The 26,537-nt window shown below is 43.6% G+C and overlaps 1 protein-coding gene across 1 annotated transcript in view; it reads left to right on the forward strand.

Moving 5' to 3' along the window:
• slc6a11b (solute carrier family 6 member 11b) overlaps nucleotides 1-26,537 on the forward strand; it is a 177,610-nt gene that overhangs the window by 114,801 nt on the left and 36,272 nt on the right. The window contains exon 8 of the mRNA XM_080181925.1: nucleotides 24,226-24,329. Within this exon, the coding sequence (XP_080038051.1) occupies nucleotides 24,226-24,329 (104 nt within the window). The remainder of the gene's footprint in view (nucleotides 1-24,225; nucleotides 24,330-26,537) is intronic.

A 26,537-nucleotide genomic window follows, 5' to 3' on the forward strand; every position in this document is an offset into this window, starting at 1 on the left:
TTCTGGACCTGCTGGCTCAGTAGCACAGTGGTTAGCACTGATTCCCGGCTTGGGTCGCTGTCTGTGTGGAGTCTGTGTGGGTTTCCTCCAGGTGCTCCAGTTTCCTCCCTCAGTCCAAAGACATGCTGATTAGGTGCATTGGCATTGCTAAATTCTCCCTCAGTATACCCAAACAGGCGCCGGAGTTGGTGACTCAGGCATTTTCACAGTAACTTCATTGCAGTGTTAATGTCAGCCTACTTGTGACTAATAAATAAACTTTAACTTTGGACAGTACCATTTCAAGCATTTTGCACCTCATTGACTTGTGTGTATGCACTCTTTCCTTCACCAAAGCTGTCAGGTATTCTTGTCACAGTAATAACTATTCAGGCTACCAGGCCAAACCTTCCTGTGCTCAAGGGGGTCCGCTGAGATGGATCCAGAAGTTAGTCTTGATCTTCCTCACAATGACTTTTCTCCTTCCAAATATACAGACATTTTGTTTGGTGTTTGGCATCAAAGCTGCCTCCTACCTTACTGCTTGGGAATACATAATGATTCTCCTGGGACCTTTTATTTTCTGAATGTTAAGTTTTCCTTTGCGTGGAGGCCAAAGGGTCGATGTAAAGACCCCTGCTTCTGAAAACTGCAACTTGCAGCACCCTGTACCAGGGCAAGCCGACCACAAGATTATTTATCCCATCCAACAGACGTCTTCATTCTATGGGAAATATGTTGAGGAACTGCACTCAACTTGCTTTCCTTTGCTTCTTTATTGCCAGATCCAGATACAATTTTTCATTTCTTTATCCTTTGGTATTCCTGCAGTGTTTGTGATTTGCTTGAGTAAGGTGGGCACTGTGGACTACCTGATGTGGCATATGTTCTTGAAGTGAAACATTATTACTTTGGGAAGAACCTCCCTTTTCCAGATATCCACAGGTCACCCTGCAGCAGTTGGTGGAGCTATGTGACAGCGCACCTTGTGAAGCCACCTCTCACATGCCAAGGTAACTGTTGAGGGGACTTATCCTAATGTATATTTGCACTTAAATGTGTTGATTCCACATGAACTACTGTCCTTTAGGGACGAGAATCTGCCATCCTTACCTGGCCTGACTTACATGTGACTCCAGAGCCACAGCAATGTGGTCGACTTTTAACTGCTCTCTGAAATGGCTGAGCCATTTGGGCAATTGGATATGAGCAGTAAATGCTGGCCCAGCTAGTGACACCCACATCTCATGAATGATTTTTTTTAAAAACCCTCCTACTTATGTGAAATAGTGGATATGTCTGGAATCCAGCAAGAAATTTCCATGTGTAACACTTTATAGGTTTACATCGGAAATACAACACAGATACTGATCTTTTGGCCCAACCAGTCCATGTTGGTGTTTATGCTCCATTCCACCTTTCTACTGTCGCTTTTCATTTAAATCTACCATTGTAACCATTTATTCCCATCTCTTTCATATACTTGTCTAACTTCCTCTTAAACTCATCTCTTCTGTTCACTTCAGCCACTTCCTGTAGTAACAATTTTCACATTCTCACCACTTTTTGGGCAAATAACTTCCTTCTGAATTTTCTATTGGATTTCTTTGTGACTATCTTATATAGATGGCCCTTAGCGATGCTCTTTCCCAAAAGAGGAAACGTTCTTTCTGTATCCACCCTATCAGAGCTGTTTAAAATTTTAAATACCTCAATTAGGTCACTCCTTAGACATCTTTTTTTCAAAAGAAAAAAGACACATTCCTTTCCTGATATAAATACGCATGCATCCCTGGCATTATCCTTGTAAATCTTCCCTGCACCTTCCCCAGTGCCTCTATACCTGTGTTAGAATATGGCAACCAGAACTGCGCTTAATCTTCTAATTGTATTCTAACCAAGGTTTGACACAAGTGTGGCATAACTTCACTATTTTTTAATCTGTCAGTGGCTAGTATTGCTGCCTCAGCGCCAGAGATGCTGGTTTGATTCAGTTTGCATCACTGTCTGTGTGGAGTCTGCATGTTCTCCCCATGTCTGCGTGGGTTTCCTCCAGGTGCTCCAGTTACCTCCCACAGTCTAAAAGGCAATTAGGTGCATTGCCCATGCTAAATTCTCCCTCAGTGTACCTGAACAGGCACCTGAGTGTGGCGACTAGGGGATTTTCACAGTAACCTCATTGCATGTTTAATGTTAGCCTACTTGTGACACTTATAAGTGAACTTAAACTAGAAATAAAGCCTAGTGTTTGGTTTGCTTTTTTAATGGCCTTGCTAACCATATCACAATAATTAGTGATGGGTATATTTGTACTCTGAGATCCCTTTGTTTTTCTACCCACCTAGAGTTGTATCTCCAAAGTAATAAATGATCTCCCTATTCTTCCTATCCAGATGTGCTACCTCATGTTTATCTACCTCATGCCAATTCTACCACATCATTCAACTTATATGCCAGAAGGGAACAGGAAGACACAAGATTAAAACCTAAATTGAAAAAGAAAAACTCTCAGCAAAAGAAACAAGTGTACAGAGGGAGGGTAGTATTCAATGCTGGCAATAGGGTTCTAGCCCACTAGCTGGAGACTCAACCAGAGACCCCATGTTCCTCCTTTTCAAGATGTTCACTGAATTAGTTTTCCCTCAGGCTCATAACTGAGCAGTGGTGGCCCTTTTCCAATCAAGGACCACTGGGGGAAGTCCCGCCTGCTGAGAGCTGCTGACCAATGAGAGACCAACATCTCTTCATTGCTCAATTGCCATGTTATTGTTCTGATATAAAGACACCAGTTGCTCCTAAGGGTTTGGGTAAATATATTGTGGGTTCATTTATTGAGACTAGGCACATGAGAACATTCATGTAAGGATGGATAGCTTGAAGACATCAGCAGCAGAACTGTGTGTACCGTGTTCTGCTCACATGCCAAAGTGAAACTGAGACTGAATCACATGACACATTGTCCGTCAAGTGATGTCATGCTGCTATCTGCTATGCCTTAAAGATACCTTGCAGCATCGCCATTTTTTAAAGGTGCTTTTCTCCTTTCAGTGAGGCATATTTAAAATACATGTCCATGTTTAGTTACCATTACATGATTGTATTGAACTGATGAATCTATGAGTCTCTAAAGTGTAAAGGTAATCTCCTAATATGTGCTGATCTTTCAATGGTAACCTTGTCTGGAGCTATTTCTAATGGCTCAAAATGATCTGTGGGATTGTTGTTCTTGGGTGTCGTTCCTGGTTGTATTTGGGATCTTGTCCTAGATGCAATAAGTCTGTATGGTGTTTGAGGAGCTGGAATGGATCTGGTTTGTCCTTGGTTATGTCTCACTGTTGTGCCTTTTGTGTAGAATAACTTCATAACATCTTGGTTCCAAACAAATTCTTGTCACCTCGATTCGTTGACGTGTATCTTCTATGGAATCCTGAATGTAAATTTGTTTTTCCAGCTCTGAACTCTGAATTCTGTAACTGCATTTTATCCTGCATGTTGGTCATTTTCTCTTGCAATGTTAAGTTACTCTCCAGTTTCTGAGAGAGTAGAATGAGGGAGAATAAATAACTTGGTACACACTGCTGTGCTAAACATGAGCTCTGCTGGTGATGGAATATATATATTTAAAAGTGTTGCTCTCAAATGTAACATTCCAATGTGTAGATCTTGTTTGTTCTATCTACATTTGGGATATAGCGATTTCACCATGTGAATCATTCATTCAGCTAGGCTGTTAGATCCAGGATAATGACAAGAAGAAGTGGTGTGATTAATATTCCACTTCTCACATATTCTGAAATGGCTTACCAATACATTGTGGACTGTTATCTGTAATGATCACTCCAGGTGCATGAAGTAATCTTAAAATAGCACTTAAAAAATGTGTACAACAGTTGTGCTTGATGTATTGTCAAATAATGGGGTACTTGGTAAAGTAGTTAACGGTGATGATGAAGTCCGTGCTGCTTACATAAAAGAGATTGGATGTGACCTAGGACCAATGATGTGTAGGAACATCATGCAGAATCAGTAGTTCTTTGCCCTGACTTGGCATATGCTCTTGACACACCTTACACTTTTCGATGATGATTTCAATGTCATTGTTCAGAGCTAGACAATATATTGTCTCTTGTGATTCTTCTCACCTGCTCTATGCCCATGTATTAAAGTGATGAAGTTGTTAAAAACATCAGTTCTCAAAAATTCCAGAAAGGATGACATGTCAGCCAATGAAAATGACTCCCCAGTAAATGCCAAGTTCATCCTCAGAAGGCCAAAGTGGTCTCATATGTTCATGGACATGCTGAATTGAATCAGGCCATTCATCAGTGATGGTTTTCCACAGTTTCCGTGGTGTTGAATCTTTTGCCATTCTTGTAGCTACTGGCATCTGCATTGTGCAAAATGAGCCAGATCAATTGACAGATCTCCTACAAGTATAACAGTGCGGATCCCTTGAAACTGACAATTTTGTCAAAACATTCCGGGTATTTTGATGTTAAGTTGTGAACTGAGATGACAGAAGTAGCTTCTAAGGTTCATCTGCCACATAAGGTCTGACTGATTCCATGGATGGTCACTAATACGCAGTCACAATATGCCAGTAGACTTACAATCACTGAGTCTTTAGTCTCCATGATGTGGAATATCTGTGATGCCCAGGAGGATTGACTGTACTCACACTTCAGGATAGAATCCCTACAGTGCAGAAGGAGATCCATTCAACACTCCCCCCGCCCCACCCCACCCACCTCACAATGATTTCTTGCCGATTATCTTTGGCTTCAAGGGGACTTTTGGTGCAGCACTTCTTAATTTCTCAAGGGAGACATGGTGACACAGTGGTTCGCACTGCTGCCTCACAGCACCAGGGACCCAGGTTCAATTCCCAGCTTGGGCCATTGTTTATGTGGAGTTTACACATTCTCCCTGTGTCTGCATGGGTTTCCTTTGAGTGCTCCAATTTCCTCCCACAGTCCAAAGATGTGCAGGTTAGATAGATTGGCCATGCTAAATTTGCACCTTAGTGTCAGGGGGACTAACTAGGGTAAATGCATGGGGTTGTGGGATAGGGCCTGTATAGGATTGTGGTCAAGGCAGATGCAATGGGCTGAATGGCCTCTGTCTGCCTGTAGAGATCCTATGATTTTTGTGTTTGCACTTAGCCCCACACCACTGTTCTTTTAATTCATTCACAGGATGTGGACTTCACTGGCTAGAGGAGCATTTATTGCCCATCCGTAATTGCCCTAGAGAATGTGGTGGAGTGAGTTGTCTTCTTGAACCATTGTAGTCTATGTGGTGTAGGTACATTTACAGTGCTGTTAGGGAGGGAGTTCCATGATTTTGACCCAGTGACAATGAAGACACAGCAATATTTTTCCAACTCAGGATGATGTGTAGCTTGGAGGGGAACTTCCAGATAATGGTGTCCCCATGTGTCTCCTGCTCTTGCCCTTCTAGAAGGCAATGGTCGTGCTTAGAACATAGAACATAGAACATTACAGCACAGAACAGGCCCTTCGGCCCACGATGTTGCACCGACCAGTTAAAAAGCAATGATCCTCTAACCTAAACCAAACCCTTTCCATCCATAAACCTATCCACGGATCTCTTAAACGCCCCCAAACTAGGCGCATTTACAACTGCAGCAGGCAGGGCATTCCAATCCCTCACCACCCTCTGGGTAAAGAACATACCCCGACATCCGTCCTATAACTACCACCCCTTAGTTTAAAGCTATGCCCCGTCGTGCTAGCTTTCTCCATCCGAGGAAAAAGGCTATCACTGTCCACCCTATCGAAACCTCTAATCATCTTATATGTTTCAATAAGGTCCCCTCTTAGCCGCCTTCTTTCTAACGAAAACAACCTCAAATCCCTCAGTCTCTCCTCATAGGACCTCCCCTCCATACCAGGCAACATCCTGGTAAACCTCCTCTGCACCCTGTCCAAAGCCTCCACATCCTTCCTATAATGTGGGGACCAGAACTGCACACAATACTCCAAGTGCAGCCGCACCAGAGTTTTGTACAGTTGCAACATGACACTGTGGCTCCTAAATTCAATCCCCCTACCAATAAACGCCAAGACACCGTCTTGACACAATCCAACATCTTTGGAAGATGTTGTCCAAAGTGCATTGATGAGTTGCTGCAAAACACTTTGGAGGTGATGCACACAGCAGTCACTGTACGTCAGTGCTGGAGAGAGTGAATATTTGTGGATGGGGTGCCAATCAAGCAGGCTGCTTTACCCTAGTTGGTGTTGAGCTTTTTGAGTGTTGTTGGAGCTGCACTCATCCAGGCAAGGATGAGTCAGAAGTCACATTCCTGACTTGTGCCTTGTAGATGATGCAGTGGCTCTGGGGAATCAAGAAGTGAGTTACTCACACAGGATTCCTAGCCTCTCCTAGCTAGCTCCCAATTCGGCGTGGAATTTCACAATAACTTCATTGCAGAGTTAATGTGAGCCTTACTTGCTACTAATAAATAAACTTTACTTGACTTGTCTTTCTGATGGCACATTTATAAACAATCAACAACTCCCAAATACACTCTACACGGTCATTTATCTCTGGTGATACTTCTGTGTGGCCAAATTGGCAGTTACATCTGCTTACTTAACAGCATTTAGCAGTTCATTACTGGCATTCCAAGAATATGGTAAGCGATCTCGCTCTCTGCTCTTTGTGGTTATGGCGCTGTCTCAGAATCTACACACCCTCTACATAACCCTGATGCAGAAGGCTGTATGTGACCCATGAACACGATTTGGAAAAAATGGAAATCTTATAAATAAGTTAGGAATTTAAACAGAGACAACTAGCTGAGCGAGAGCTTGAGGGGAACACACTGTATTCACCACCTTGCATGGGTTACTGAAATTTCCTGAAGGAATACAGGAGAGGGAGGGTGAAGAACATAAGAACATGATTGCTGTTGCAATTATACAGGACCTTGGTGAGTCACACCTAGAATATTGTCTGAAGTTTGGTCTTCTTTTCTGAGGAAGGATTTTCTTGCTCCTGAGGGAGTGCAGCAAAAGTTTACCATGCTGATTCTAGGGATGGCCTAAAAACATTCAATGAGGTAGCCTCAACTGCTTCACTGGGCAGGAAATTCCACAGATTCACAACCCTTTATGTAAAAAAAGTTCCTCCTCAACTCAGTCCTAAACCTGTTCCCCTTATTTTGAGGCTATCCCCCTAGTTCTAGTTTCACCCCCCTCCCCCGTAGAAACAACTTCCCTGCTTCTATCTTGTCTATTCCCTTCATAGTCTTACCTGTTTCTGTAAGACCTCCCCTCATTCTTCTGAATTCCAATGAGTATAGCCCCAGTCTAGTCAGTCTTTCGTCGTAAGCCAACCCTCTCAACTAGTGAATCTCCTCTGCATCCCCTCCAGTGCCAGTATCTCCTTTCTCAAATAAGGAGACCAAAACTGTACACAGTACTCCAGGTGTGGCCCCACCAGCACCCTATACAGCTGTAACATAACCTCGCTGTTTTTAAACTCCATCCCTCTAGCAATGAAGGAAACCAGCATCTGTTCAGAGCCAGTGATCCCGAATGTATGATACACACCATATTTGTCAGGACAAGAAACAAGCTAAGGAACCTATGTAAAACTTATGCAGTACAGTGGCTAGCGCTGCTGCCTTACTGCGCAGGGTTCAATTCCGACTTTGGGTGACTGTTGGGCGGAGTTTACACGTTCTCCCCATGTCTGCCTGGGTTTCATCCAGGTGCTCCGGTTTCCTCCCACAATCCAAAGATGTGCGGGTTAAGATGATTAGAAATACTAAATTGACCCTTAGGCCACAGTTTTACCGGCACACTCGCCCCAATCCTGGGGGCGGGCGAGGCTTGGAGAACAGCATTTTCCGTTGGCTTTGGGTGAGATTGTACAAACCTCAGGTGGACGTGCTGGTAAAATTCCACCCTTAGAGTCTGGGGAATTAGCAGGGTAAATACGTGGGGTTACGAGGATGGGGGCTGGATGGAATTGTTGTCAGTGTAGGCTGACTGGCCTCCTTCTGCATCGTAGGGATTCTTTGATTCCACGAAATTATGACAAACATGCCAATTACAATCTGAAATGACCTCAACTGAAACAAACACTGATTTTTCGTGACTCAAGGTAAAGAGAAAGAATCAACTTATTTGAAAGAATGGGGAATAATCATCTATTTTTAATTTTGTGACAGGGCAATACTTGTGTTCTATCTTGTGGAAACTAAAGAATAATATTGACAGAGGTTATTAGAAGCTCCAGATATATTACTTTAGTATTCCCAAAGCACTGCTGCTTGTGACTCGATAATAACTTGAAATTTTGGCCTCTCTCCAAGTCATTACCCTCACAATTCTCTTTCTATTATTTGGGTGAGCAGAAAGTCAGAGGGATCATGAATTGAATTCCAGATATATGTTCTTGTTACAAACAGCTCTGCACTGGACATGCTAAAGACAATCACCTACCCTTATATTGAGCTAATCTTTGAATATATCAGCAAAGAAATATAAGGAGTCGAGTTACCAGGCACCATGGTCCCTGTGCCCTCTAATGCTTGCTACCCCCTAGCCCCCACCCCACCTTGGCTGAAAGTTTGGAGAGGAATCCCCACCCCACTCTGGGTGGCTGCCCTACAGCCAGTCAATGCTGGGAAAGTATTAATTGGCCAGAGGTGAGCTTGGTGCGGGGGGATGGGGGGGGGGGGGGGGGCGCAGCGAGGGGGATGGGATTGTGGGGGCCAAGCTGGCAGGCCTCAATGAGGTGTGTGAGGGGGGGAAAGTGGCCAGAACATTGGGGGAGGGTAATGAGAATGTGGATGACTTTGAGGAGAGTCCCGAAGTATCCCGATGGTTCCAAGGAGGCTATTACCTGGCATCAGCTCGCACAATTAAGGTGGTCAGGCCTCACACTGGGCTTTCCTCCCCAGTGGGCACACTCCTGGAGGGATGAAGCTCTTAAACAACTGTTAATTGGCCATTTGAGGACCTCAATTGACCCAGCAGTGGCCAGGCCACCTGAAGGCTCCCCTGCTGCAAGTATAGTTGTGCCAGGGGCAGGAGCAGGCAGGTAAGCAATGGGGGCACACTGGATTTTAGGGTTGACCGGAGTGTAAAATTCATCTGAATGTTAACCTACATAATCAGTGCAATAAACCAGAACGCACAACAGAATATTATCACCCAGATAACTTACATGGAAATTCTTGCATTGCACTATCACAATTTTTAGTTTACTTTTAGTTTTATTAATTAGTGCCACAAATAGGCTTACATCAACACTGCAATGAAGTTACTGTAAAAATCTCTTAGTCACCACACTCTGACGCCTATTTGGGTACTCCGAGAGAATTTAGCATGGCCAATCTACCTAACCAGCATGTCTTTCGGACTGTGGGAGGAAACAGGAGCACCTGGTGGAAACCCAAGCAGATATGGTGAGAATGTGCAGAGTCCGCACAGACAGTGACCCAAGCTGGAAATCAAATGCGGGTCCCTGGCACTGTGAGGCAGCAATGCTAACCACTGTGCCACTGTGCTGCCCTATGGTTACTGTGAAATTCCCATTGTCACCACATTCTGGCGCCCGTTTGGGTACACTGAGGGGGAATTTAGCATGCTCAGTGTATGTCTTTCAAAATAAGTCTTTATATTTCAGTTTTACAAAGCTTTGTTAGGTCTGCACCAGGCATATGATATCCACTTTTGACCCCTGCAACTGGTAGTGGACATTGCGGCAGTGAAGAGGATATAGAGGACAACACACAGTTACAAGAGTAAAATTAGAGAGTAAAGTGCTGATTGAAGGTCGATCTTAGAAATTTGTGGTAGAAAGAAATATCAGGAAAACTGGAATTGCCAATAGAAATATCAATAAAACGTCAGAGTGGCAGAGGGCATTTCTTCCTTCAGCAGACTGACTCCAAATAGAACGGGTGAATGTGGTAAGTATGAGTACAGTTTGGATCTTTAAGAAGGTACTTAGCATGTTCATGCATCAGAAGCACAATGTAGCCCATTGTAATGCGGAGAGGAATGACAGCCATTCAGCCACAGTACACGGCAGAGACTGGAAACTGTAAAACACTTGAGCTCCACGTTTGGCATGTAATGAACTTTATATGCAGTGACTGCAATTAAGTTTATTTATTCGTGTCACAAATAGGCGTATGCTAACACTACAATGAAGTTATGTTATGTTCTGTTATGCTCTTATGTTCTTATGTTCAAATGGAATGTTGGTCTTTACTTCAAAGAGAACAGAGTATAAGAATAGGGAAATTTTACCAACACTATACAAAGCATTAGTTAGAGCACACCTCAAATACTGCAAACAGTTTTGGTCCCTGTCTCTTAGGAAAGATATAATTGCTTTGGAGGTCTTTCTGGAAATCCAGAAAGGTTCACGAGGTTGATTCTGGATATAGAGGGACTTTATGAGGAGTGGTTGAGTAAGTTGAGCTTGTACTCCTTGCAGGCAACCTCATTGAGACATATAGGATTCTCAGGACACTCGACAGGGTAGATGCCAAGAAGCTGGTTCTCCTTGTGGGAGAGACTGGGACCAGAGGGCATACTCTCAGAGTAAGAGGTCACTCATTTAAGACAGAGACGAGGAGGAATTTCTTCTCTTTGAGGGTAGTGAATCTGTGGAATTCTTTACCTGTAAAGGCTGGGTCATTAAGTGTATTCAAGGCTGAGATAAAGATTTTTAATCAATAAGGGAATCAAAGGTTATGGGGATAAGCAAGGAAAATGGAGTTGAGGATTATCATATCAGATCAGTCAAGATCTCATTGAATGTGGGAGCAGACTTGATGGACTGAATGGCCTACTTTTACTCCTCCTCTTATGATCTTATGGGCTTATTGCAAACCACTGTATTAGTTTGCCAAGCGTAATCATGGACCAATTCAATATAAGTCCATGCTTGCCAGTGCCCTGGTAGGGCATGGTACCTGGATGAGATGGCAAGAAAAGGCAGCTCACGAGGCTGCAATAGCTAGTGATCAGGGTAATCACTGATGGGTGTGCAGCCATCCCTCTGTTTATCTGTATGATGCAGTAACTCCCTAGACCTCTGCTTTCAATTAGAAAATCAAAGCATGTGTAAGTTATCAAGTATCTGTTGTGTGAATTCACTGGAATATTTTATGCTAGAATTATGGTAAACACAGCTATAATAGTACACAGTGTAAATAGCTTATCTTACGTGTTAATTGAGCTTCAAGTAACACTTTTTATTTGGCTAACATGCTGTGGGAGGTCAAAGGTCCAAGTGTGCAATTACATAGATCATTATTTATAGCAGAGTCATATAATCCCTACGCTGCAGGAGGAGGCCATTCAGCCCATCAACAATCCATCCAGGCCCTATCCCCGCAAGCCCACTTATTTACCCTGCTAATTTCTCTGACACTGAGGGGCAATTTAGCATGGCCAATCAATCTAACCCGCCCATTTTTGGAGTGGGGGAGGAAACCAGAGCACTCAGAGGAAACCATACACCAGGAAGAACGTGCAAAGTCCACACAGTCACCCTGAATTGAAGTCAGGTCTCTGGAGTCCTGAAACTGTGAGGCAGCGGTGCTAACCACTGGACCATCTTGCTGCCCTTATGTTATTTTGATCCCAGAATGGTATTATGGACAGGTTGGGAGCAACAGCCTGTTTCTGTGCAGTCAGATGTGTTTTTTTATATTTTGCAATTAGTATAATTGCGTGAAACATTAAAATGATAGGGTTCATTGAATGAACCTATGCCCCCACTGGAATACATGGAACCAGAGATCAACCACTCAGACTGAGAATAGACAAGATTGCTGAATTTAGCCTTGCAGTTTGTTTTTGTATGTGATTCCTAAAAAGCTCACTTTTTTTTACAAAACTAAGAATTAAGCGAACACAGACTGGAAGAAATAAGATGGTTACTAATAGCAACAATTATTTTTCCTGGCAATTAACCAGGCACAGAAATAACTTTTCACAGATGGCACTGCGCTGTTGATAAATTCAGCTGGGAAGAAGGGGTGAAGGCATGTTAGTCCCTTTCATCTTTCTCAACGAGCCCCATTTCGGATTGGACTCTTGACAAAAAGGTCAACTTTCACAACAGTTTGCCCAGAGTATCTTGGGTATTTTGCCACAAATCCAGGTTGTGTGCATGGTCGAGGAAAAAACTCTGAGGGAGATTTGAGTTGAAAAATTGCATGGGGGAATACTACGACCTGTTACTGAGTATACTGGACACAAGGGTCAGCCCTATTGCAGGCACATCTGTTTATGGTGACCTTTAACGTACACATCCGGATGAAGCAGCTGGGGATGTGACTGTCTGCTATAGGATACAAGCCTGGACATTCAGAACATTAATGTGACTGATTCTTGGCAATCAGTCCTATTTAGATCCTTCAGCCATGTTCAAGGCAGATGTGCATTGTTAACTAAATTTAGACTTTGACCAAGACCTTGTAGCTTTTAAGAAATACATGTCCAGAGCTTGCTCTTGATGTTTCATTTTGCGGGGGGAGGGGGCTGTATTGGATGACATGACGTATTCTGGAAGGGATGCAAGTTGTACTTGTAGTAGGAGTTTTGGGATAAATGTGACCATCAGCAGCATTCCTGCATTCTCTCCCCACAAACAGTCTGGCTTCACCCGCATCTCATCCCAACCACACAGAGCAGGAGCGGGAGGCGGGAAAACCAGTGAAATAAGGTGGAGCGGCATTGGGACAACATCACCCATGGGTGTCACGGCGGTGCAGTGGTTAGCACTGCTGCCTCAGAGTGCCAGGGACCCAGGTTCGATTCCTGGCTTGGGTCATCATCTGTGCAGAGTTTACATGTTCTCCTCATTTCTGTGTGGGTTTTCTCTGGATGTTCCAGTTTTCTCCCACTGTCTGAAAGACGTGCTGGTTAGGTGCATTGGCCATGCTAAATCCTCCCTCAGTGTACCCGAACAGATGCCGGAGTGTGGCGACGAGGGGATTTTCACAGTATCTTCATGGCAGTGTTAATAAAAACCTACTTTGAGTCTAATAAATAAATCAATAATATTTTGCTGGGAAGAAAGTCAGCTCCGACAAGGAAAGCAGCCAATTACACTTATGAATGGCCTAATTAGGTGATGGGAACTTCACAATGCCAAAGTGTCAAAGAAAAATATTCTGCCAGCTATGTGGTGGGAGCACCCTGGCAGCAGGACAGGGGAATATCCAGGGCCAGAAGCTCCATACCCCATGAAATTGCAACCCGGATGGGGTAGCACAGTGGTTGGCACTGCTGCCTCACAGCACCTGAGACCCAGGTTCAATTCCGGCCTTGGGTGACTCTATTTGGAGTTTGCATGTTCTCCCTGTGTCTTCATGGGTTTCCTCCGGGTGCTCTGGTTTCCTCCCAGAGTCCAAAGATGTGCAAGTTACGGGAACTGGCCATGGTAAATTGTCCCTTAGTGCCTCAAAATGTGTAGGTTAGTGGATTAGCAGGGTAAATATGTTGGGTTATGGTGAAAGTGCCTGGGTAAGATGCCTTGTCGAAGAATTGGTGCTGACTCAATGGGTTGAATGATCTCCTTCTGCACTGTAGGGATTCTATTCTATGAAGACAAACAGCCATTCCATTGTAGGCCTTTTCAATCAAACATCTGCCAGAAAGTGTTAGCCCCCATGCTGATGTGCTCTTACATTCACTCTCCTGCCTCTGCAGTGCCATCCTTCTCCTGGTGGGGCTGCCGGGCTGACATTACTGTGGACCCTCTGGGCTTGCCAGGCCTTTGGTCCAGCCACCATCAGTAATTGGATGAGGTTCCAGCAGACGGCTTTTTAATTGGCTGCAGCCAGGAAGATCATGACTACAGTCCCACCATGATCAACCTGAAACTGGAGCCAACTTTGGGATCATGATATAACTGGCATAGTCCGGCCCGCCATATCCAATACTCTTTTGCTACCTCAATGTCCTTTCCCACCCTGACATAATCCATTGTTTCTTTTTATCTCTCATATCCTAACTTTTTTTCTGTTTCAATTCCCCTAACTTCATTCACTTCCTGAAGTTTAGAGAATACAAACATCTGCATCAAATGTAGACCATAAGGCCATAAGATGAGAGCAGAATTAATGTTAAAGGGTATTTTCACAGTAACGTCATTGCAATGTTAATGTAAGCCCACTTGTGACTAATAAATAAACTTTAAGATATAGGAGCAGAATTAGGCCATTCGGCCCATCGAATCTGCTGTGTCATTCAATCATGGCTGATAAGTTTCTCTACACTATTCCGAAGTTTTTTTCCCTTAACCTTTGATCCCCTTACCAATCAAGAACCTATCTGTTGTAAATACACTCAATGAGCTGGCCTACACAGCCTTCTGTGACAATGAATTCCACAGATGCACCACCCTCTGGCTGAAGAAATTCCTCCTCATCTCGGTCCTACAATTACATTATTTTTTTCTCACTTTTTCTTTCACAGAGAGACACAAACCCATAACACCTCCCTCCACTCAAAGACTCAATGCAAATATTAACTCAAGATATTGCCAAAACCTTGCTGCTGGTGGGATCTTATGGTCCTACCAATGGCACCCTCCTGCTGCATTGATGATCTCACTGCATTGACAGTGAGGTCAACAGATCCCGCCACTAGTCAGTGGGGGCCTGCCTCTCACCGCTGCAAAATACGCTGTGGAGAGAAAGGAAAATCCCTCCCATAGTCTTTGAAGCGTGTCCATACCTTCAAAAGCAATTTGAAGGAAAGCTGCTGGACAAAAAACTGTAAGAAGCTAAGGCAAAATATCCAAAACAGCCACCTTAATAGTACTGATGTCTTCTGGGAAAATATGTGCACTGCACATGCTCAGACTGCTCAATATGAATTTAACCTACATCATTGTACCTCGAAGCAACAATGTCAAGTCTAACCCCTGGGCATTAGAGAGAGGTCGAAGATGTTCAGGTAATTATGGCATTAAGAGGCATAAAAGGGAATTCATTAGGTGAATGTAAACATGTTATTGTGAATGTGTATTTTTAAATTCCGTTTAAAATTACTATAGTGCCCCTACAGTGCAGAAGGAAGGCATTTGGCCCATCAAGTCCGCTCTGACCACAATCCCATCCAGGCCTTATCCCCTTAACCCTATGCATTAACCCTGCTCGTCCCCCTGACACTAAGGGGCAATTTACCATGGCCAGTCAACCTAACCGTATGTCTTTGGAGTGTGGGAGAAAACCGGAGCACTCGGAGAAGCCCACGCAGACACAAGGAGAAAATTCAGTCTCCGCACAGACAGCCACGCAAGGCCGGAATTGAACCCAGATCCCTGGCACTGTGAAGCAGCAGTGCTAACCACTGTGCCACCGTACTGCCCTTCATTTGAACATTCGGCATTTTAATTTCTGTAAAACAAACTGGTCATGTTTTGAGAAATTATTTTGAATGATTTGTAAGAAACAGTGAAGTGTGACAGAAGATGTGTTAACTGTTACATTGGAAATAATATTTAAATATTCTCGGCAAGCAGACTTCAGGAAAATGCAGACACTTTTATAATGTGAGTTGATGTTCAATTTGGTATTGAATATCAACATTCGTTAACATAACCAACTCAACAGTTCAGAGGTAATGGAACACTGGAGGACTAATTGTAAAAGTTTCCCCCTAAGTCTCATTCTTGGATCATCTGCATTTTCTGTGCTAGCCAGGGAAAGGGTTAAATATCATTGTGACGTACACACACACATCTGGGCGGCACACTGGTTAGCACTGCTGCCTCACAGCACCAGGGACCTGAGTTCAATTCCAGCCTCGGCTCACTGCTGCGTGGAGTTTGCACATTCTCCCTGTGTCTACGTAGGTTTCCTCCAGATGCTCTGGTTTCCTCCCACAGTCCAAAGATGTGCAGGTTAGGTTGATTGGCCATGCTAAATTGACCCTCAGTGTCAACGGGGCTAACAGGATAAATACGTGGAATTACGGGATAGGACAAAGAAAATTATAGCACAGGAACAGACCCTTCGGCCGCTCCAAGCCTGCATTGACCATGCTGCCCATATAAACTAAAACCCTGTACCCTTCCAAGGACCACATCCCTCTATTCCCATCTTAATCATGTATTTGTCAAGACGTCCTGGGTGGGATTGTTGTTGGTGCAGGCTAGATGGGCTGAATGGCCTCCTTCTGACCTGTAGGGATACTATCATGACATGACCAAAATATTTTAGCTGACCACAATTTTATCAATGAACACTTTAATGGTATTACAAGTAACAAGTGGTTACCGTTCGCTGCTTACAAACATGACAATTAGCATAACGGTACAATAAAACATGGCCTATTTAAGTGGCATTTCACTAATGAGAGGATTCAATGAATGGTTGTTTAGGCATCTGTTCATTTTTATATACCTGTGATTTTGTTAAATTGGCATGACATGGTGAATGGAAATATATGCTCCTCATCAGAATGCTTCCATTAAGAGGCTTCGACAGGATTAGAATCAACTCAAACCGAAAGATATGTTGCATTATACGGCATTGAGAATTATGGTAATAAGAGCCGTTTGTTTCTCTGAATGACAGCGCCACTTCCTGTCCTTTGTCAAAACAAACCCTTTTCTTTTCTCATGACCTTTGGTGTGTACTGTTTGCCGGCGAGTTAGACACATGCTTGAATAAGTGTGTCACTCAAAGCCTCCCTGCAGACAACAGTGCTGTTCACCCATCTATGGTACTGCAGTGACTGAACTGACAACATCAAGTCGAGCTAAATTACTACTGCAAGTAGCACCAGAATTTTATACCTACTTTTGTCCTGGAAACCTGGATATCTTAGTGGGATTCAGGACATGCTCCTTTGAGAAAGCTAGTGCCCAAACATAATAATGAGTGTATGAAGCTTACTGAAAAAATCATATATAGTTTTGCAAAATTAGAAAATGCAAAATGTTGATTTTTTAGACATACTATATACATTAAATAAGACCATAAGATGCAAGAGCAGAATTAGGCTGTTTGGCCCATCGAGCCTGCTCCGCCATTCCGTTATGGCTGATATGTTTCTCAATCCCATTCCTAGAATAGAATCCCTACAGTACAGAAGGAGGCCATTTGACCCATTGAATCTGCACCGACCACAATTATACCAAGGCCCTATCCCGATAGTCTCCCTGACATTAAGAGGCAATTTACCATGGCCAGTTCTCCCACCTTTACCCCGTAACCTTTGATCCCCTTACCAATTTTTGTCTTAAATACACTCAGTGGCTTGGCTTCCACAGCCTTCAGAGGCAATGAATTCCATAAATTCATTACCCTCTGGCTGAAGCAATTCCTCCACATCTCGGTTACTCTGAGGCTGTGCCCTTGGATCCTAGTCTCTCCTACCAGTGGAAACATCTTACCTACATCAACTCTATCCAGGCCTTTCAGTATTCTGGAAGTTTTGATGTGATCCCCCCTCATCCTTCTAAGCTCCATCGAGTACAGACCCAGAGAGTGTGATAAGCAATATTATCATTGTGTTTCGTTGCCTTATGTGTTCACATGTCTACATAAACGTGAGCTATAGAGCAAAAAGTCAATCCAAGCCCTCACAATTCCCATCAGGTTCTTATTTATAGTGAGTCAGCTAGTCAGCTGACCATCACATCATCCTGTAATTGGTTTTATGGTTTACTGGATCAGCTGTCTCTTACAGCTTGTTACCATTAGTCACATTATATCCGATACAAAGTTGTCACCGGTTACGTTCTAACATTAAGGATCCTGCACGTAATAACACTTGCATCTATTTCGCTCTTGTTAGTGAAGGGAGAAGAATATATCCTTATCTTGTAACGATCTTTGATAATCAGGACATACATGTTTCTGCAAACTCTTTATGTAGAAGAGGCAAAATGGCTTTAGAACATTATTCTGGGCAAAAGAATATTAGGCTCGAAAGCATTTCAATCCTGAAAACTTGGCCCATTACTGCATCTATCACATTGTGATTCAAACAAATAAAAGTGTTTTCTTGCAGCTATTTAATTATGATATAATGAATGTTAGAAAACACACAGAGCTAAACATGAATCTGATTTCTGAGATATCACACATGATATAGTCGGCTGGTGCAACCATAGAGAAAGGTGCTGATATGACTGTGATTTGTAATTAATTCTTGTCCTCTGCCGCAGTCTGAGATTTCAACATCTGTAGCTGCAGCTGTCTCTTCTCCCTGCACAGCACACATGTTAATGGCTTGACAACTGGATATAACCCATGTTACATAACACCAAAGCTCTGCATCTGGCCTTTGGCATTCTTGACAATTACCAAGCTGCCATCATCTCCCTTGGGATTCTCTCCTCAAGTTGTGCCTAAAAGTCTCAAACTCCATCTGCTCATTCTTTATGGCCTGATGCCTATTTTCAGACAAAAAAAATGTGATTGACAGCCAATACTCATATCTCTACCTTGAAAACACTCGACCTCAATTTTCCAACTGTACATTACATTCATGATTGACAGTTTGCACCACAGACTGTTAGCTGAAAAATATTATGATTTCTTGGACGAGTTAGTCGCCAGTACCATTTGGGTAAATTATGAAACTCCTGGGCCTCCAAGGTTACTCAGTTGGTTAAGCTTGGGCTGTGCACTGCATTCACCTCAGAGTTAAGGGAGGGTTGAAAGTGCACACATGAGAGGCATTAATCTCACTTGAGTCTTTATAAATTAAGGTTGAACAATTTCTCAACTGAGCTGATCGATGTTGCATAAACGCAGATTGATAAGCATGTTCAGTTATCAATAATCAAAATGAAGAATGTTTTAGTTACTGAATAACATTTAGCCTTAGAGGCAATATCATACATCATTTATTCTTTATTCATTCATGGAAAATGGGTGTCACTGGCTGGCCAGTATTTATTGCCTATCCCTAGTTGCCCTTGTTCAGAGGGCAGTTGAGAGTTAACCACATTGCTGTGGCTTTGGAGTCACATGTTGGCCAGACCGGATAAGGACAGTAGTTTTCCATCCCTGAAGGACATTAATGAACCAAATGTGTTTTTCCAACAATCAACAATAGTCTCATGGTTATCAAAGACTCTTAATTCCAGATTTTTTAAAATTGAATTCAAATTCCACCATCTGCCGTGGTGTGATCTGAACCTGGGTTCCCAGAGCATTAGCTGAGTTTCTGGATTAATAGTCTAGCGATAATACCACTAGGCCATTGTCCCTCATGACTAATATCATTAATCTGCTTCGTCAGGAGACTAATTAATACAATCAATGATTATTATCCAGCGGTTATAGATTATTAGAGTATTCAGAATATATTTGCTTTGTATGTTATGGAATATTTCAATTGGTATACTTGGAGTATGCTTCAATGTGTTCACTTAGATTTTAATATATCTGGAATGTAGCATACTGAGATTACAATATATCTGGATTCAAGTACTTGGTTTAGAAAATTCTTGGATTTGTCAACATTCATTGTAGGATTTGTATATTTAGTTTGTAATATGCATAGTTATAATATGCTGGGCTCATAAAGGGTTAAATCCTGCCCCAATATTCTGTGATCTACTGGGTGATGGGTTTCCAGCCTCAACATGTGAAGAATTGGTGGGGAATGCATTCCTGCTGATGTGTTGCAGCCATTTAATGTTCAGTGGAGCATTAATTGGTTGGAGGCAGAACCTCCATCCCTCACTCACTGGGGGGGGTCTCATCTCGCACTGCGATGACCACATACTGTCTGAGTTCTATAAGTGGTGGAGCCCACAAGACCATGTAAATCGAGGGTCTGGTGGCAGGAAAGGGAGGGGAGGTGATGGGGCAGAGTGGGGGGAGGGGTACAGGTGGAAAGGCCAGGCAGGAAGGGAGCACCTCAGAGGAGAGCAGACCTTGCAGGGCCTGTGATAGAAGTGGCCCCGATCATCTCACCTGCCCGAGGCCTGAGCAGGGCTCCAAGATTTTGACCCAGACACAGTGAAGGAACAGCAGTATATTTCCAAGTCAGGATGATGTGTGGCTTAGAAGGGAACTTTCAGGTGGTGGTGTTCCCATGTATCTGCTGTCTTTGTCCTTCTAGGTAGTAGAGGTTATTCAGAAGGTGCTTTTAACAGCCTTGGTGAGTTGCTGATGTGCATATTGTGTAGGGTACACATTGCTGCCACTGTGGGTCATTGGTCGAGGGAGCAAATGTTTAGGATGGTAGATGGGATGCTAATTCAGCCAGCTGCTTTGTCCTGGATGATGCTGAGCTTACCGAGTGTTGCTGGAACTCCTTTCATTCAAGGCAGGAGGACAGTATTCAGTCACAGAAGCACAGCATTGTCACAGTGCAGAGGAAACTGTTTAGGCCACTACGCCTTGTAAATTATAGTTGGATTTGGGGAGTCAGTCAGGATGTGAGTACCTCACCGCAGAACTCCCAGGTTCTCAGCTGCTCTTGTAGCTATAGCATTTACATGGCTGGTCCAGTTCCATTTTTGGTCATTGGTAATCCCCAGGATGTTGTTAGTGGGGGTTTCAGTAATGGCAATGCCATTGAATGTCATGGGAAAATGGTTAGAATCTCTTGTTAGAGATGGTTATTGCGTGGCATTTGCATGGCACAAACGTTACTTGCGGCTTGTCAGCCCAAATCTGGATATTGTACAAATCTTGCTGCAGTTGGGCACAGCATGCCTCAGTACCAGATGAGTCAGAAACAGTGCTGAACATGGTGCAATCATCAATAAACTGTCCTTATGATGGAGGAAGGTCACGGATGAAGCAGCTGGAGATAATTGGGCCTAGGACACTCCCCTGAGGTTTGCTGTGAAGTCCTGGAATTGGGGTAATTAATGGCAAGAAAGATAAATTGTACCTCACAGAGATCATTAAATATTCACACACAGCTTTCTATGTGATAAATTGTCACTTTGCAGTTGATTGCAAAATGTGGGCTGTTAAATGTGTCCAGCCCTGTCTGTGACAGGGACTGTGACTGATGGAATCGTGTCAGAATATGTTCTCCTCAAACTATTGAAAAATTATATAAGACAAGACGGTTTTCACGAGTTTTCAACTCTGAAGTTTCAAGTTTATTTATTAGTCACAAGTAAGCTTGCATTAACACTGCAATGAAGTTACTGTGAAAATTCCCTAGTCACCATACTCCGGCACCTGTTTGGGTCACACTGAGGGAGAATATAGCATGGCCAATGAACCTTAACCAGCAGGACTTTCAGTCTGTGGGAGGAAACCGGAGCACCTGGAGGAGACCCTCACAGACACGGGGAGAACGTGCAGACAGTGGCCCAAGCCGGGAATACACACGATGGGTCGTACTGGGGCTGCTCTTGGTTGTTCGAGATTGGCCTAGTGCTTCATGTCGTAGTGTGTGCCTAAACTGGACCAGATACTGGGCAAGACGACAGCTCAGTGACTATCGCTGATTGCTGTGCAGACACATGGATTTGGGCCGCTGTCTGTGGGAATTTGCGCATTCTCCCCGTGCTTGCGTGGGTTTTCTCCGGGTGCTCCGGTTTCCTCTCACACCCCAAAGATGTGCTGTTAGGCTGATTGGCAGGAATAAATTGTCCCTAAATCAGTTTCCCTCAATCTGGATGGCCATGAAACATTAGACAGGAGTCGTGGGTGGAGAGGGGGACTGGTGGTGTTGAGATGGCAGCGCGGGCTCGTTGGGCCGAAGGGCCTGTTTCCCAGGCTGTTTTTGTTCTTTGTTCTTTGAATTAAACCTGGGCCTTTGGCACTGTGAGGCAGCATTGCTAACCACTGTGGCTCCGTGCCACCCCTCGTGCATTTCCCTCGTCAAGGCAGTCAATTTATCAGTAAACAAGTGTCAGGAATGACAATGGTATTCACACAGCTGTCATTAAATGTGTCCTCACCTGAAGTCCCTACATGCACCCTACCAGCAGCGGTTATTGGATAAAAACCAGGAGCAAGGACCATGACTGAATTTTCTCTTCCAAACTAACAATAAGCAGAAGCTCGAAGAAATAATAAAATATTATAAGCTTATTTTAAATTTAGTAACTGTGGTAATTGTCCCTTTAAGGATCAATCTGTAGGGGGTCACATGACCCAGGGAATCAATCGTGGAGCAGGATGGGGGAGGGGAAATCACCCTGATAAGTGCAGGCTTCTGAACTCAGAGTCATTTCGGGAGCTGATTGGAGCCATGAGGCTGCAAGCCTCTGTATAGTTTTAACCTGTAAATAAACAAGTAGTGTTTTCCATAAGTTGGTAACCTTTGCAGTGACATATTGATAATATGGAAGCTTAGCGATCCCAGTAAATTGTAAATAAGGATGAACTGGCTTCCAGTTAAGCAGCACGTAAATTTTAAATTTTTCAACCTTGTTTTTCAATCCATTGGCGATCTCACCCCACCCTCCCAATCCTTGTAATCTCCTCCAGCCCTGACAGCACTTGAAGATATCTGCACTCCTCAATTTTAATCATTCAACCGCTGGTGGATATGTCTTAAGCTGGGGCGGCACGGTGGCAGAGTGGTTAGCACTGCTGCCTCACAGCGCCAGGGACCCGGGTTCAGTTCTGGCCCCAGCTCACTGTGTGGAGTTTGCACATTCTCCCTGTGTCTGTATGTGTTTCCTCTGGGTGCTCCGGTTTTCTCCCACAGGTTAGGTGAATTGGCCATGCTAAATTGACCCCAGTGTCAGGGATTAGCAGAGTAAGTGTGTGGGATTACGGGGATAGGGTCTGGGTGGAATTGTGGTCGGTGCAGATTTGATGGGCCAAATGGCCTCCTTCTGCACTGTAGGGATTCTGTGAAAACACTGGGGTCTGTAATTCCCTCCCTAACCCCTCTGCCTTGTGCCCAAACTGCCAGCTACTTTGATGCTCCTTATGTGGCTTGGCATCAAATCCTGTTTGACGGTATTTCTCCTTTGAGGCATATTGGGACATTTTACACTGTTAAAGATGCTCCATAATTACAAGAAGTTGCTATTAGGATCATAACCATAATCAGTCTCCCCAATATTGAATTCAACAGCCAATATAATATTTAAGAATCAGATATCACAGAGCGGTGTGTGCCTCTCAATTTTGCAGTCATTGCAATCAATACTTTGAAGTAATGCCAATATTATATCATAGAATATTACAAACACCATGGCCACATATGTAAATATGTAAACTGGCAATCACTACTTCTTCAACTTGTTACTTTACATCCAGTGGCTTTATTATTGTTCAGAAAGTCATGTGGAAATGTTGGCCGTGATTTTAATCTGGACAGATGGGAGAGAGGTTTGGTGGAAGCTGCGCTGCATCAGAAATGGCGCCAAGACTATTTTAACTCTGAGGCTTCATTCAGATATTGTCATCTGAGCTCCTAGATGAAACAGGAGGGAGGCAGCAGAAGATCACGCAGCCTGGAGGCTTCTCCCCAACGGAGGTTGATGATGGGAATGAGTTCCAGCACCTCCTCATGGGGATGTTGCATATGGGGCAGGGTGCGGGGGTGGGGGAGCAGTTGAAGATAGAGGAGATCGAAACTTTCACTGTGGGATCCACAGCAACTGAAAGCCAACATACCCTGTTGCATTAATATACAAGCAAAGTACTGCGGATGCTCGAATCTGAAACAAAAACAGAAAATGCTGGAAAATCTCAGCCAGTCTGACAGCATCTGTGGGGAAATAATAGAGCAACCATTTCAAGTCTTGCCATTTTCGAATCATAGGATACTGACAGTGCAGAAGGAGGCCATTCGGCCCATCGGGTCTGCACCAACAATTTCACCTAGGCCTTATCCCTGTAATCCCACTTTATTTAGTCCGCTAATCCTTCTAACCTACGCATCCGAGGACACAGAGGGGCAATTTACCAAGGCCAGTGCACCTAACCTACACATCTTTGGACTGTGGGAGGAAAGTAGAGAACCCGGAAGAAACCCACGCAGACACGGGGAGAACATGCAAACTCCACATGGACAGTCACCCAAGCCGAGAATCAAACCCAGGTCCCTGAAGCTGTGAGGCAGCAATGCTAACCAGACGAAGGGTCACCAAAACTTGAAACACTGGCTCTATTCTTTCTCTACAGATGCTGTCAGACCTGCTGAGATTTTCCAGCATTTTCTGTCTCTGTTGCATTAATATTTTGGTAATCTTGCAGACGACGGCTTTATTTGATTATTTTCCTTTTAAATTTGTCATATTGAAAAATTTTGACACGTCGTCTATCTGATTTATTTGCAGGTCTGGCTGGATGCCGGTACCCAGATTTTCTTCTCGTACGCAATTTGCCTCGGATGCTTGACTGCCTTAGGAAGCTATAATCCCTATCATAACAACTGCTACAGGTAAAAGGGTCATTTGTTAAAGTGGAGTTGTGAACTCGCAAGGTACAGCAGGCTAGATTTCAGCAATTGTTATCCTCGATGTTCTGTTTAAAGCCAGGCAGTTTGTAAAGTGCTCACTGCCACAAATCAGCATTCTTTTATCAGCTGGAGACACTAAAGTTCTGTCACGTTGTTCTCCTCAACAATACAATGGTTGATTTAAATAGTCGAATCCTTCGACCCTTTAGTATTTTCACTGTGAATGACACCCTAGACATTATATGTTATGCAAAAGCATTTTAAATACCATTTCATAAATTATCCAGTTGTTTCTTCAATCACATATTCTTTACATGGCTACTTTATCAAAACTTAACGCTGTTTTTATCACCCTTACATGAATGGAATAATAATTCATGCCAATTTATTTCTGATTGCTGTTCCTGATGACTTAATGAGCAAGTCTGCAGTCTTTGTGACGCACTGATGAAGACATTTCCATGTTTGATTCCTAGTCTATAGCAGATATGGAGGCCTCAATATCCCTGAAGGGGAACTCAGCTCTTGATTGCTGTAATGTGATCCCAGTTGGATGTCAGATGAGATAAGAACTAACTTGAGCAAAGATGCGCCCCACGGTTGAGCTTCACTGATTCTCGCCAGTTAGACCAGCAGAAGAAGGAGAATGGGGATTGAGTGAAGCATTGTGCTCCATCCCCCAGGTGATGAGGGGTGAGGAGAAAGTCAGAAAGAAAAAAAACACTGTGTAGCATGCTTGTTAATATGTTATTGCTGTCAACTGCCACTTACAAAGCGTTCTATCTGCGTACTGAAGTACTAGGAATACATTTCCGATACAAGTGCAACAGGCAAAATGTTGCTGAAAATTCAGCAGGCACTTAGTCCCTCTTTAATTACAAATAAGAGTCTTGTCAATCTTTGGATGACTTTTGCCTGTCTGGTCTGAAAATAATTTTGTTATAACTTTTAATAATAATAATTTTTAATAAAGTTGATTTTTGGGCAGCACAGTGGTTAGCAGTGCTGTCTCACCGCGCAAGGGACCTGGGTTCAATTCTGGCCTTGGGTGACTGCCTGTCTGTGGAATTTGTACATTCTCCCCATGTCTGCCTGGGTTTCCTCCAGTGCTCTGGTTTCCTCACACAGTCCAAAGATGTGCGGGTTAGATTGATTGGCCATGCTAAGTTGCGCCTTAGTGTCAGGAAGATTAGCAGGATAAATATGTGTGATTATGGAGATAGGGCCTGGCTGGGATTGTTGTCAGTGCAGAGTTGAGGAGGTGAACAAGCTCCTTCTGCGCTGTAGGGATTCTATGGATATATTAGGACATGGCTACAAAGTTAAATTTAGTTCCTGAGATTCATTAGTTGGGTACCAGACAAAGTAATTAACCAAGTTGTGTACATTGCTAGTATTACTCTAACAGTGCCAGATATTAGGGTATTGTTAACACATTCCAGAGAGATTCATACCTATAAAATTGGATTGGTTCCAATCACTGAACACTTCAAGATGCTTAGCTAAAAAGGCATTGGAGCAGATTTGGTTCACTCATTCAGGAAGGGGAGTGCTTTCAATTAAGGTGGTGGTCTTGATTGACAGCTCAGCGAGACAATCTTCACAGCTGAGGAGGTAGCAATTAAACAGTTTTTTACTTTCACTTTGGGTGAAAAATCAAAACTGCGTGAGGTTTTGTGTGGCAGAAGCTTGGTGGCCTCTGACTTTCAGCTCCGGAGACAGGTTAAAATGCAAACACTGCATACAGGAACTGTATCTGTCTCCAATGCCAAAGCTTCCAATTTTAATGGATGCAGGGATGCTGGCAACCAGTCCACTGATGGGAGTCGGATCAGTATTGTAAATATTATAATGAGGCTGCGTGCCTTCAAAATGGGACAGATTCAGCACAGCTCAGAATAGGGCATCCATCAGGCATTGTGCGTCTTCAGCAGCAGAGTGGTATTCAACCACAATCCATAACCTCATGCCCCAGAATATATCATACTCCACCACTACCACTGAGCCAAAGCATGAATTCTGATTCACTGAAGAGTAGAGGAGGGAATGTCAGGAGCATCACTCTGTATAGCCAAAAATGAGGTGTCGACCTGGTGAAGCTACAACAGAAGACTGACTACCTGCAGGCCAACAGCAGCAGCATGTGATAGACAGAGCTAAGTGATCCCACTGCAGTGTTGCAGCATCTTG

This window comes from Carcharhinus amblyrhynchos, chromosome 3 (assembly GCF_965287045.1).
Source record: "Carcharhinus amblyrhynchos chromosome 3, sCarAmb.v2.hapA, whole genome shotgun sequence".
Classification (NCBI taxonomy): Eukaryota; Metazoa; Chordata; class Chondrichthyes; order Carcharhiniformes; family Carcharhinidae; genus Carcharhinus; species Carcharhinus amblyrhynchos.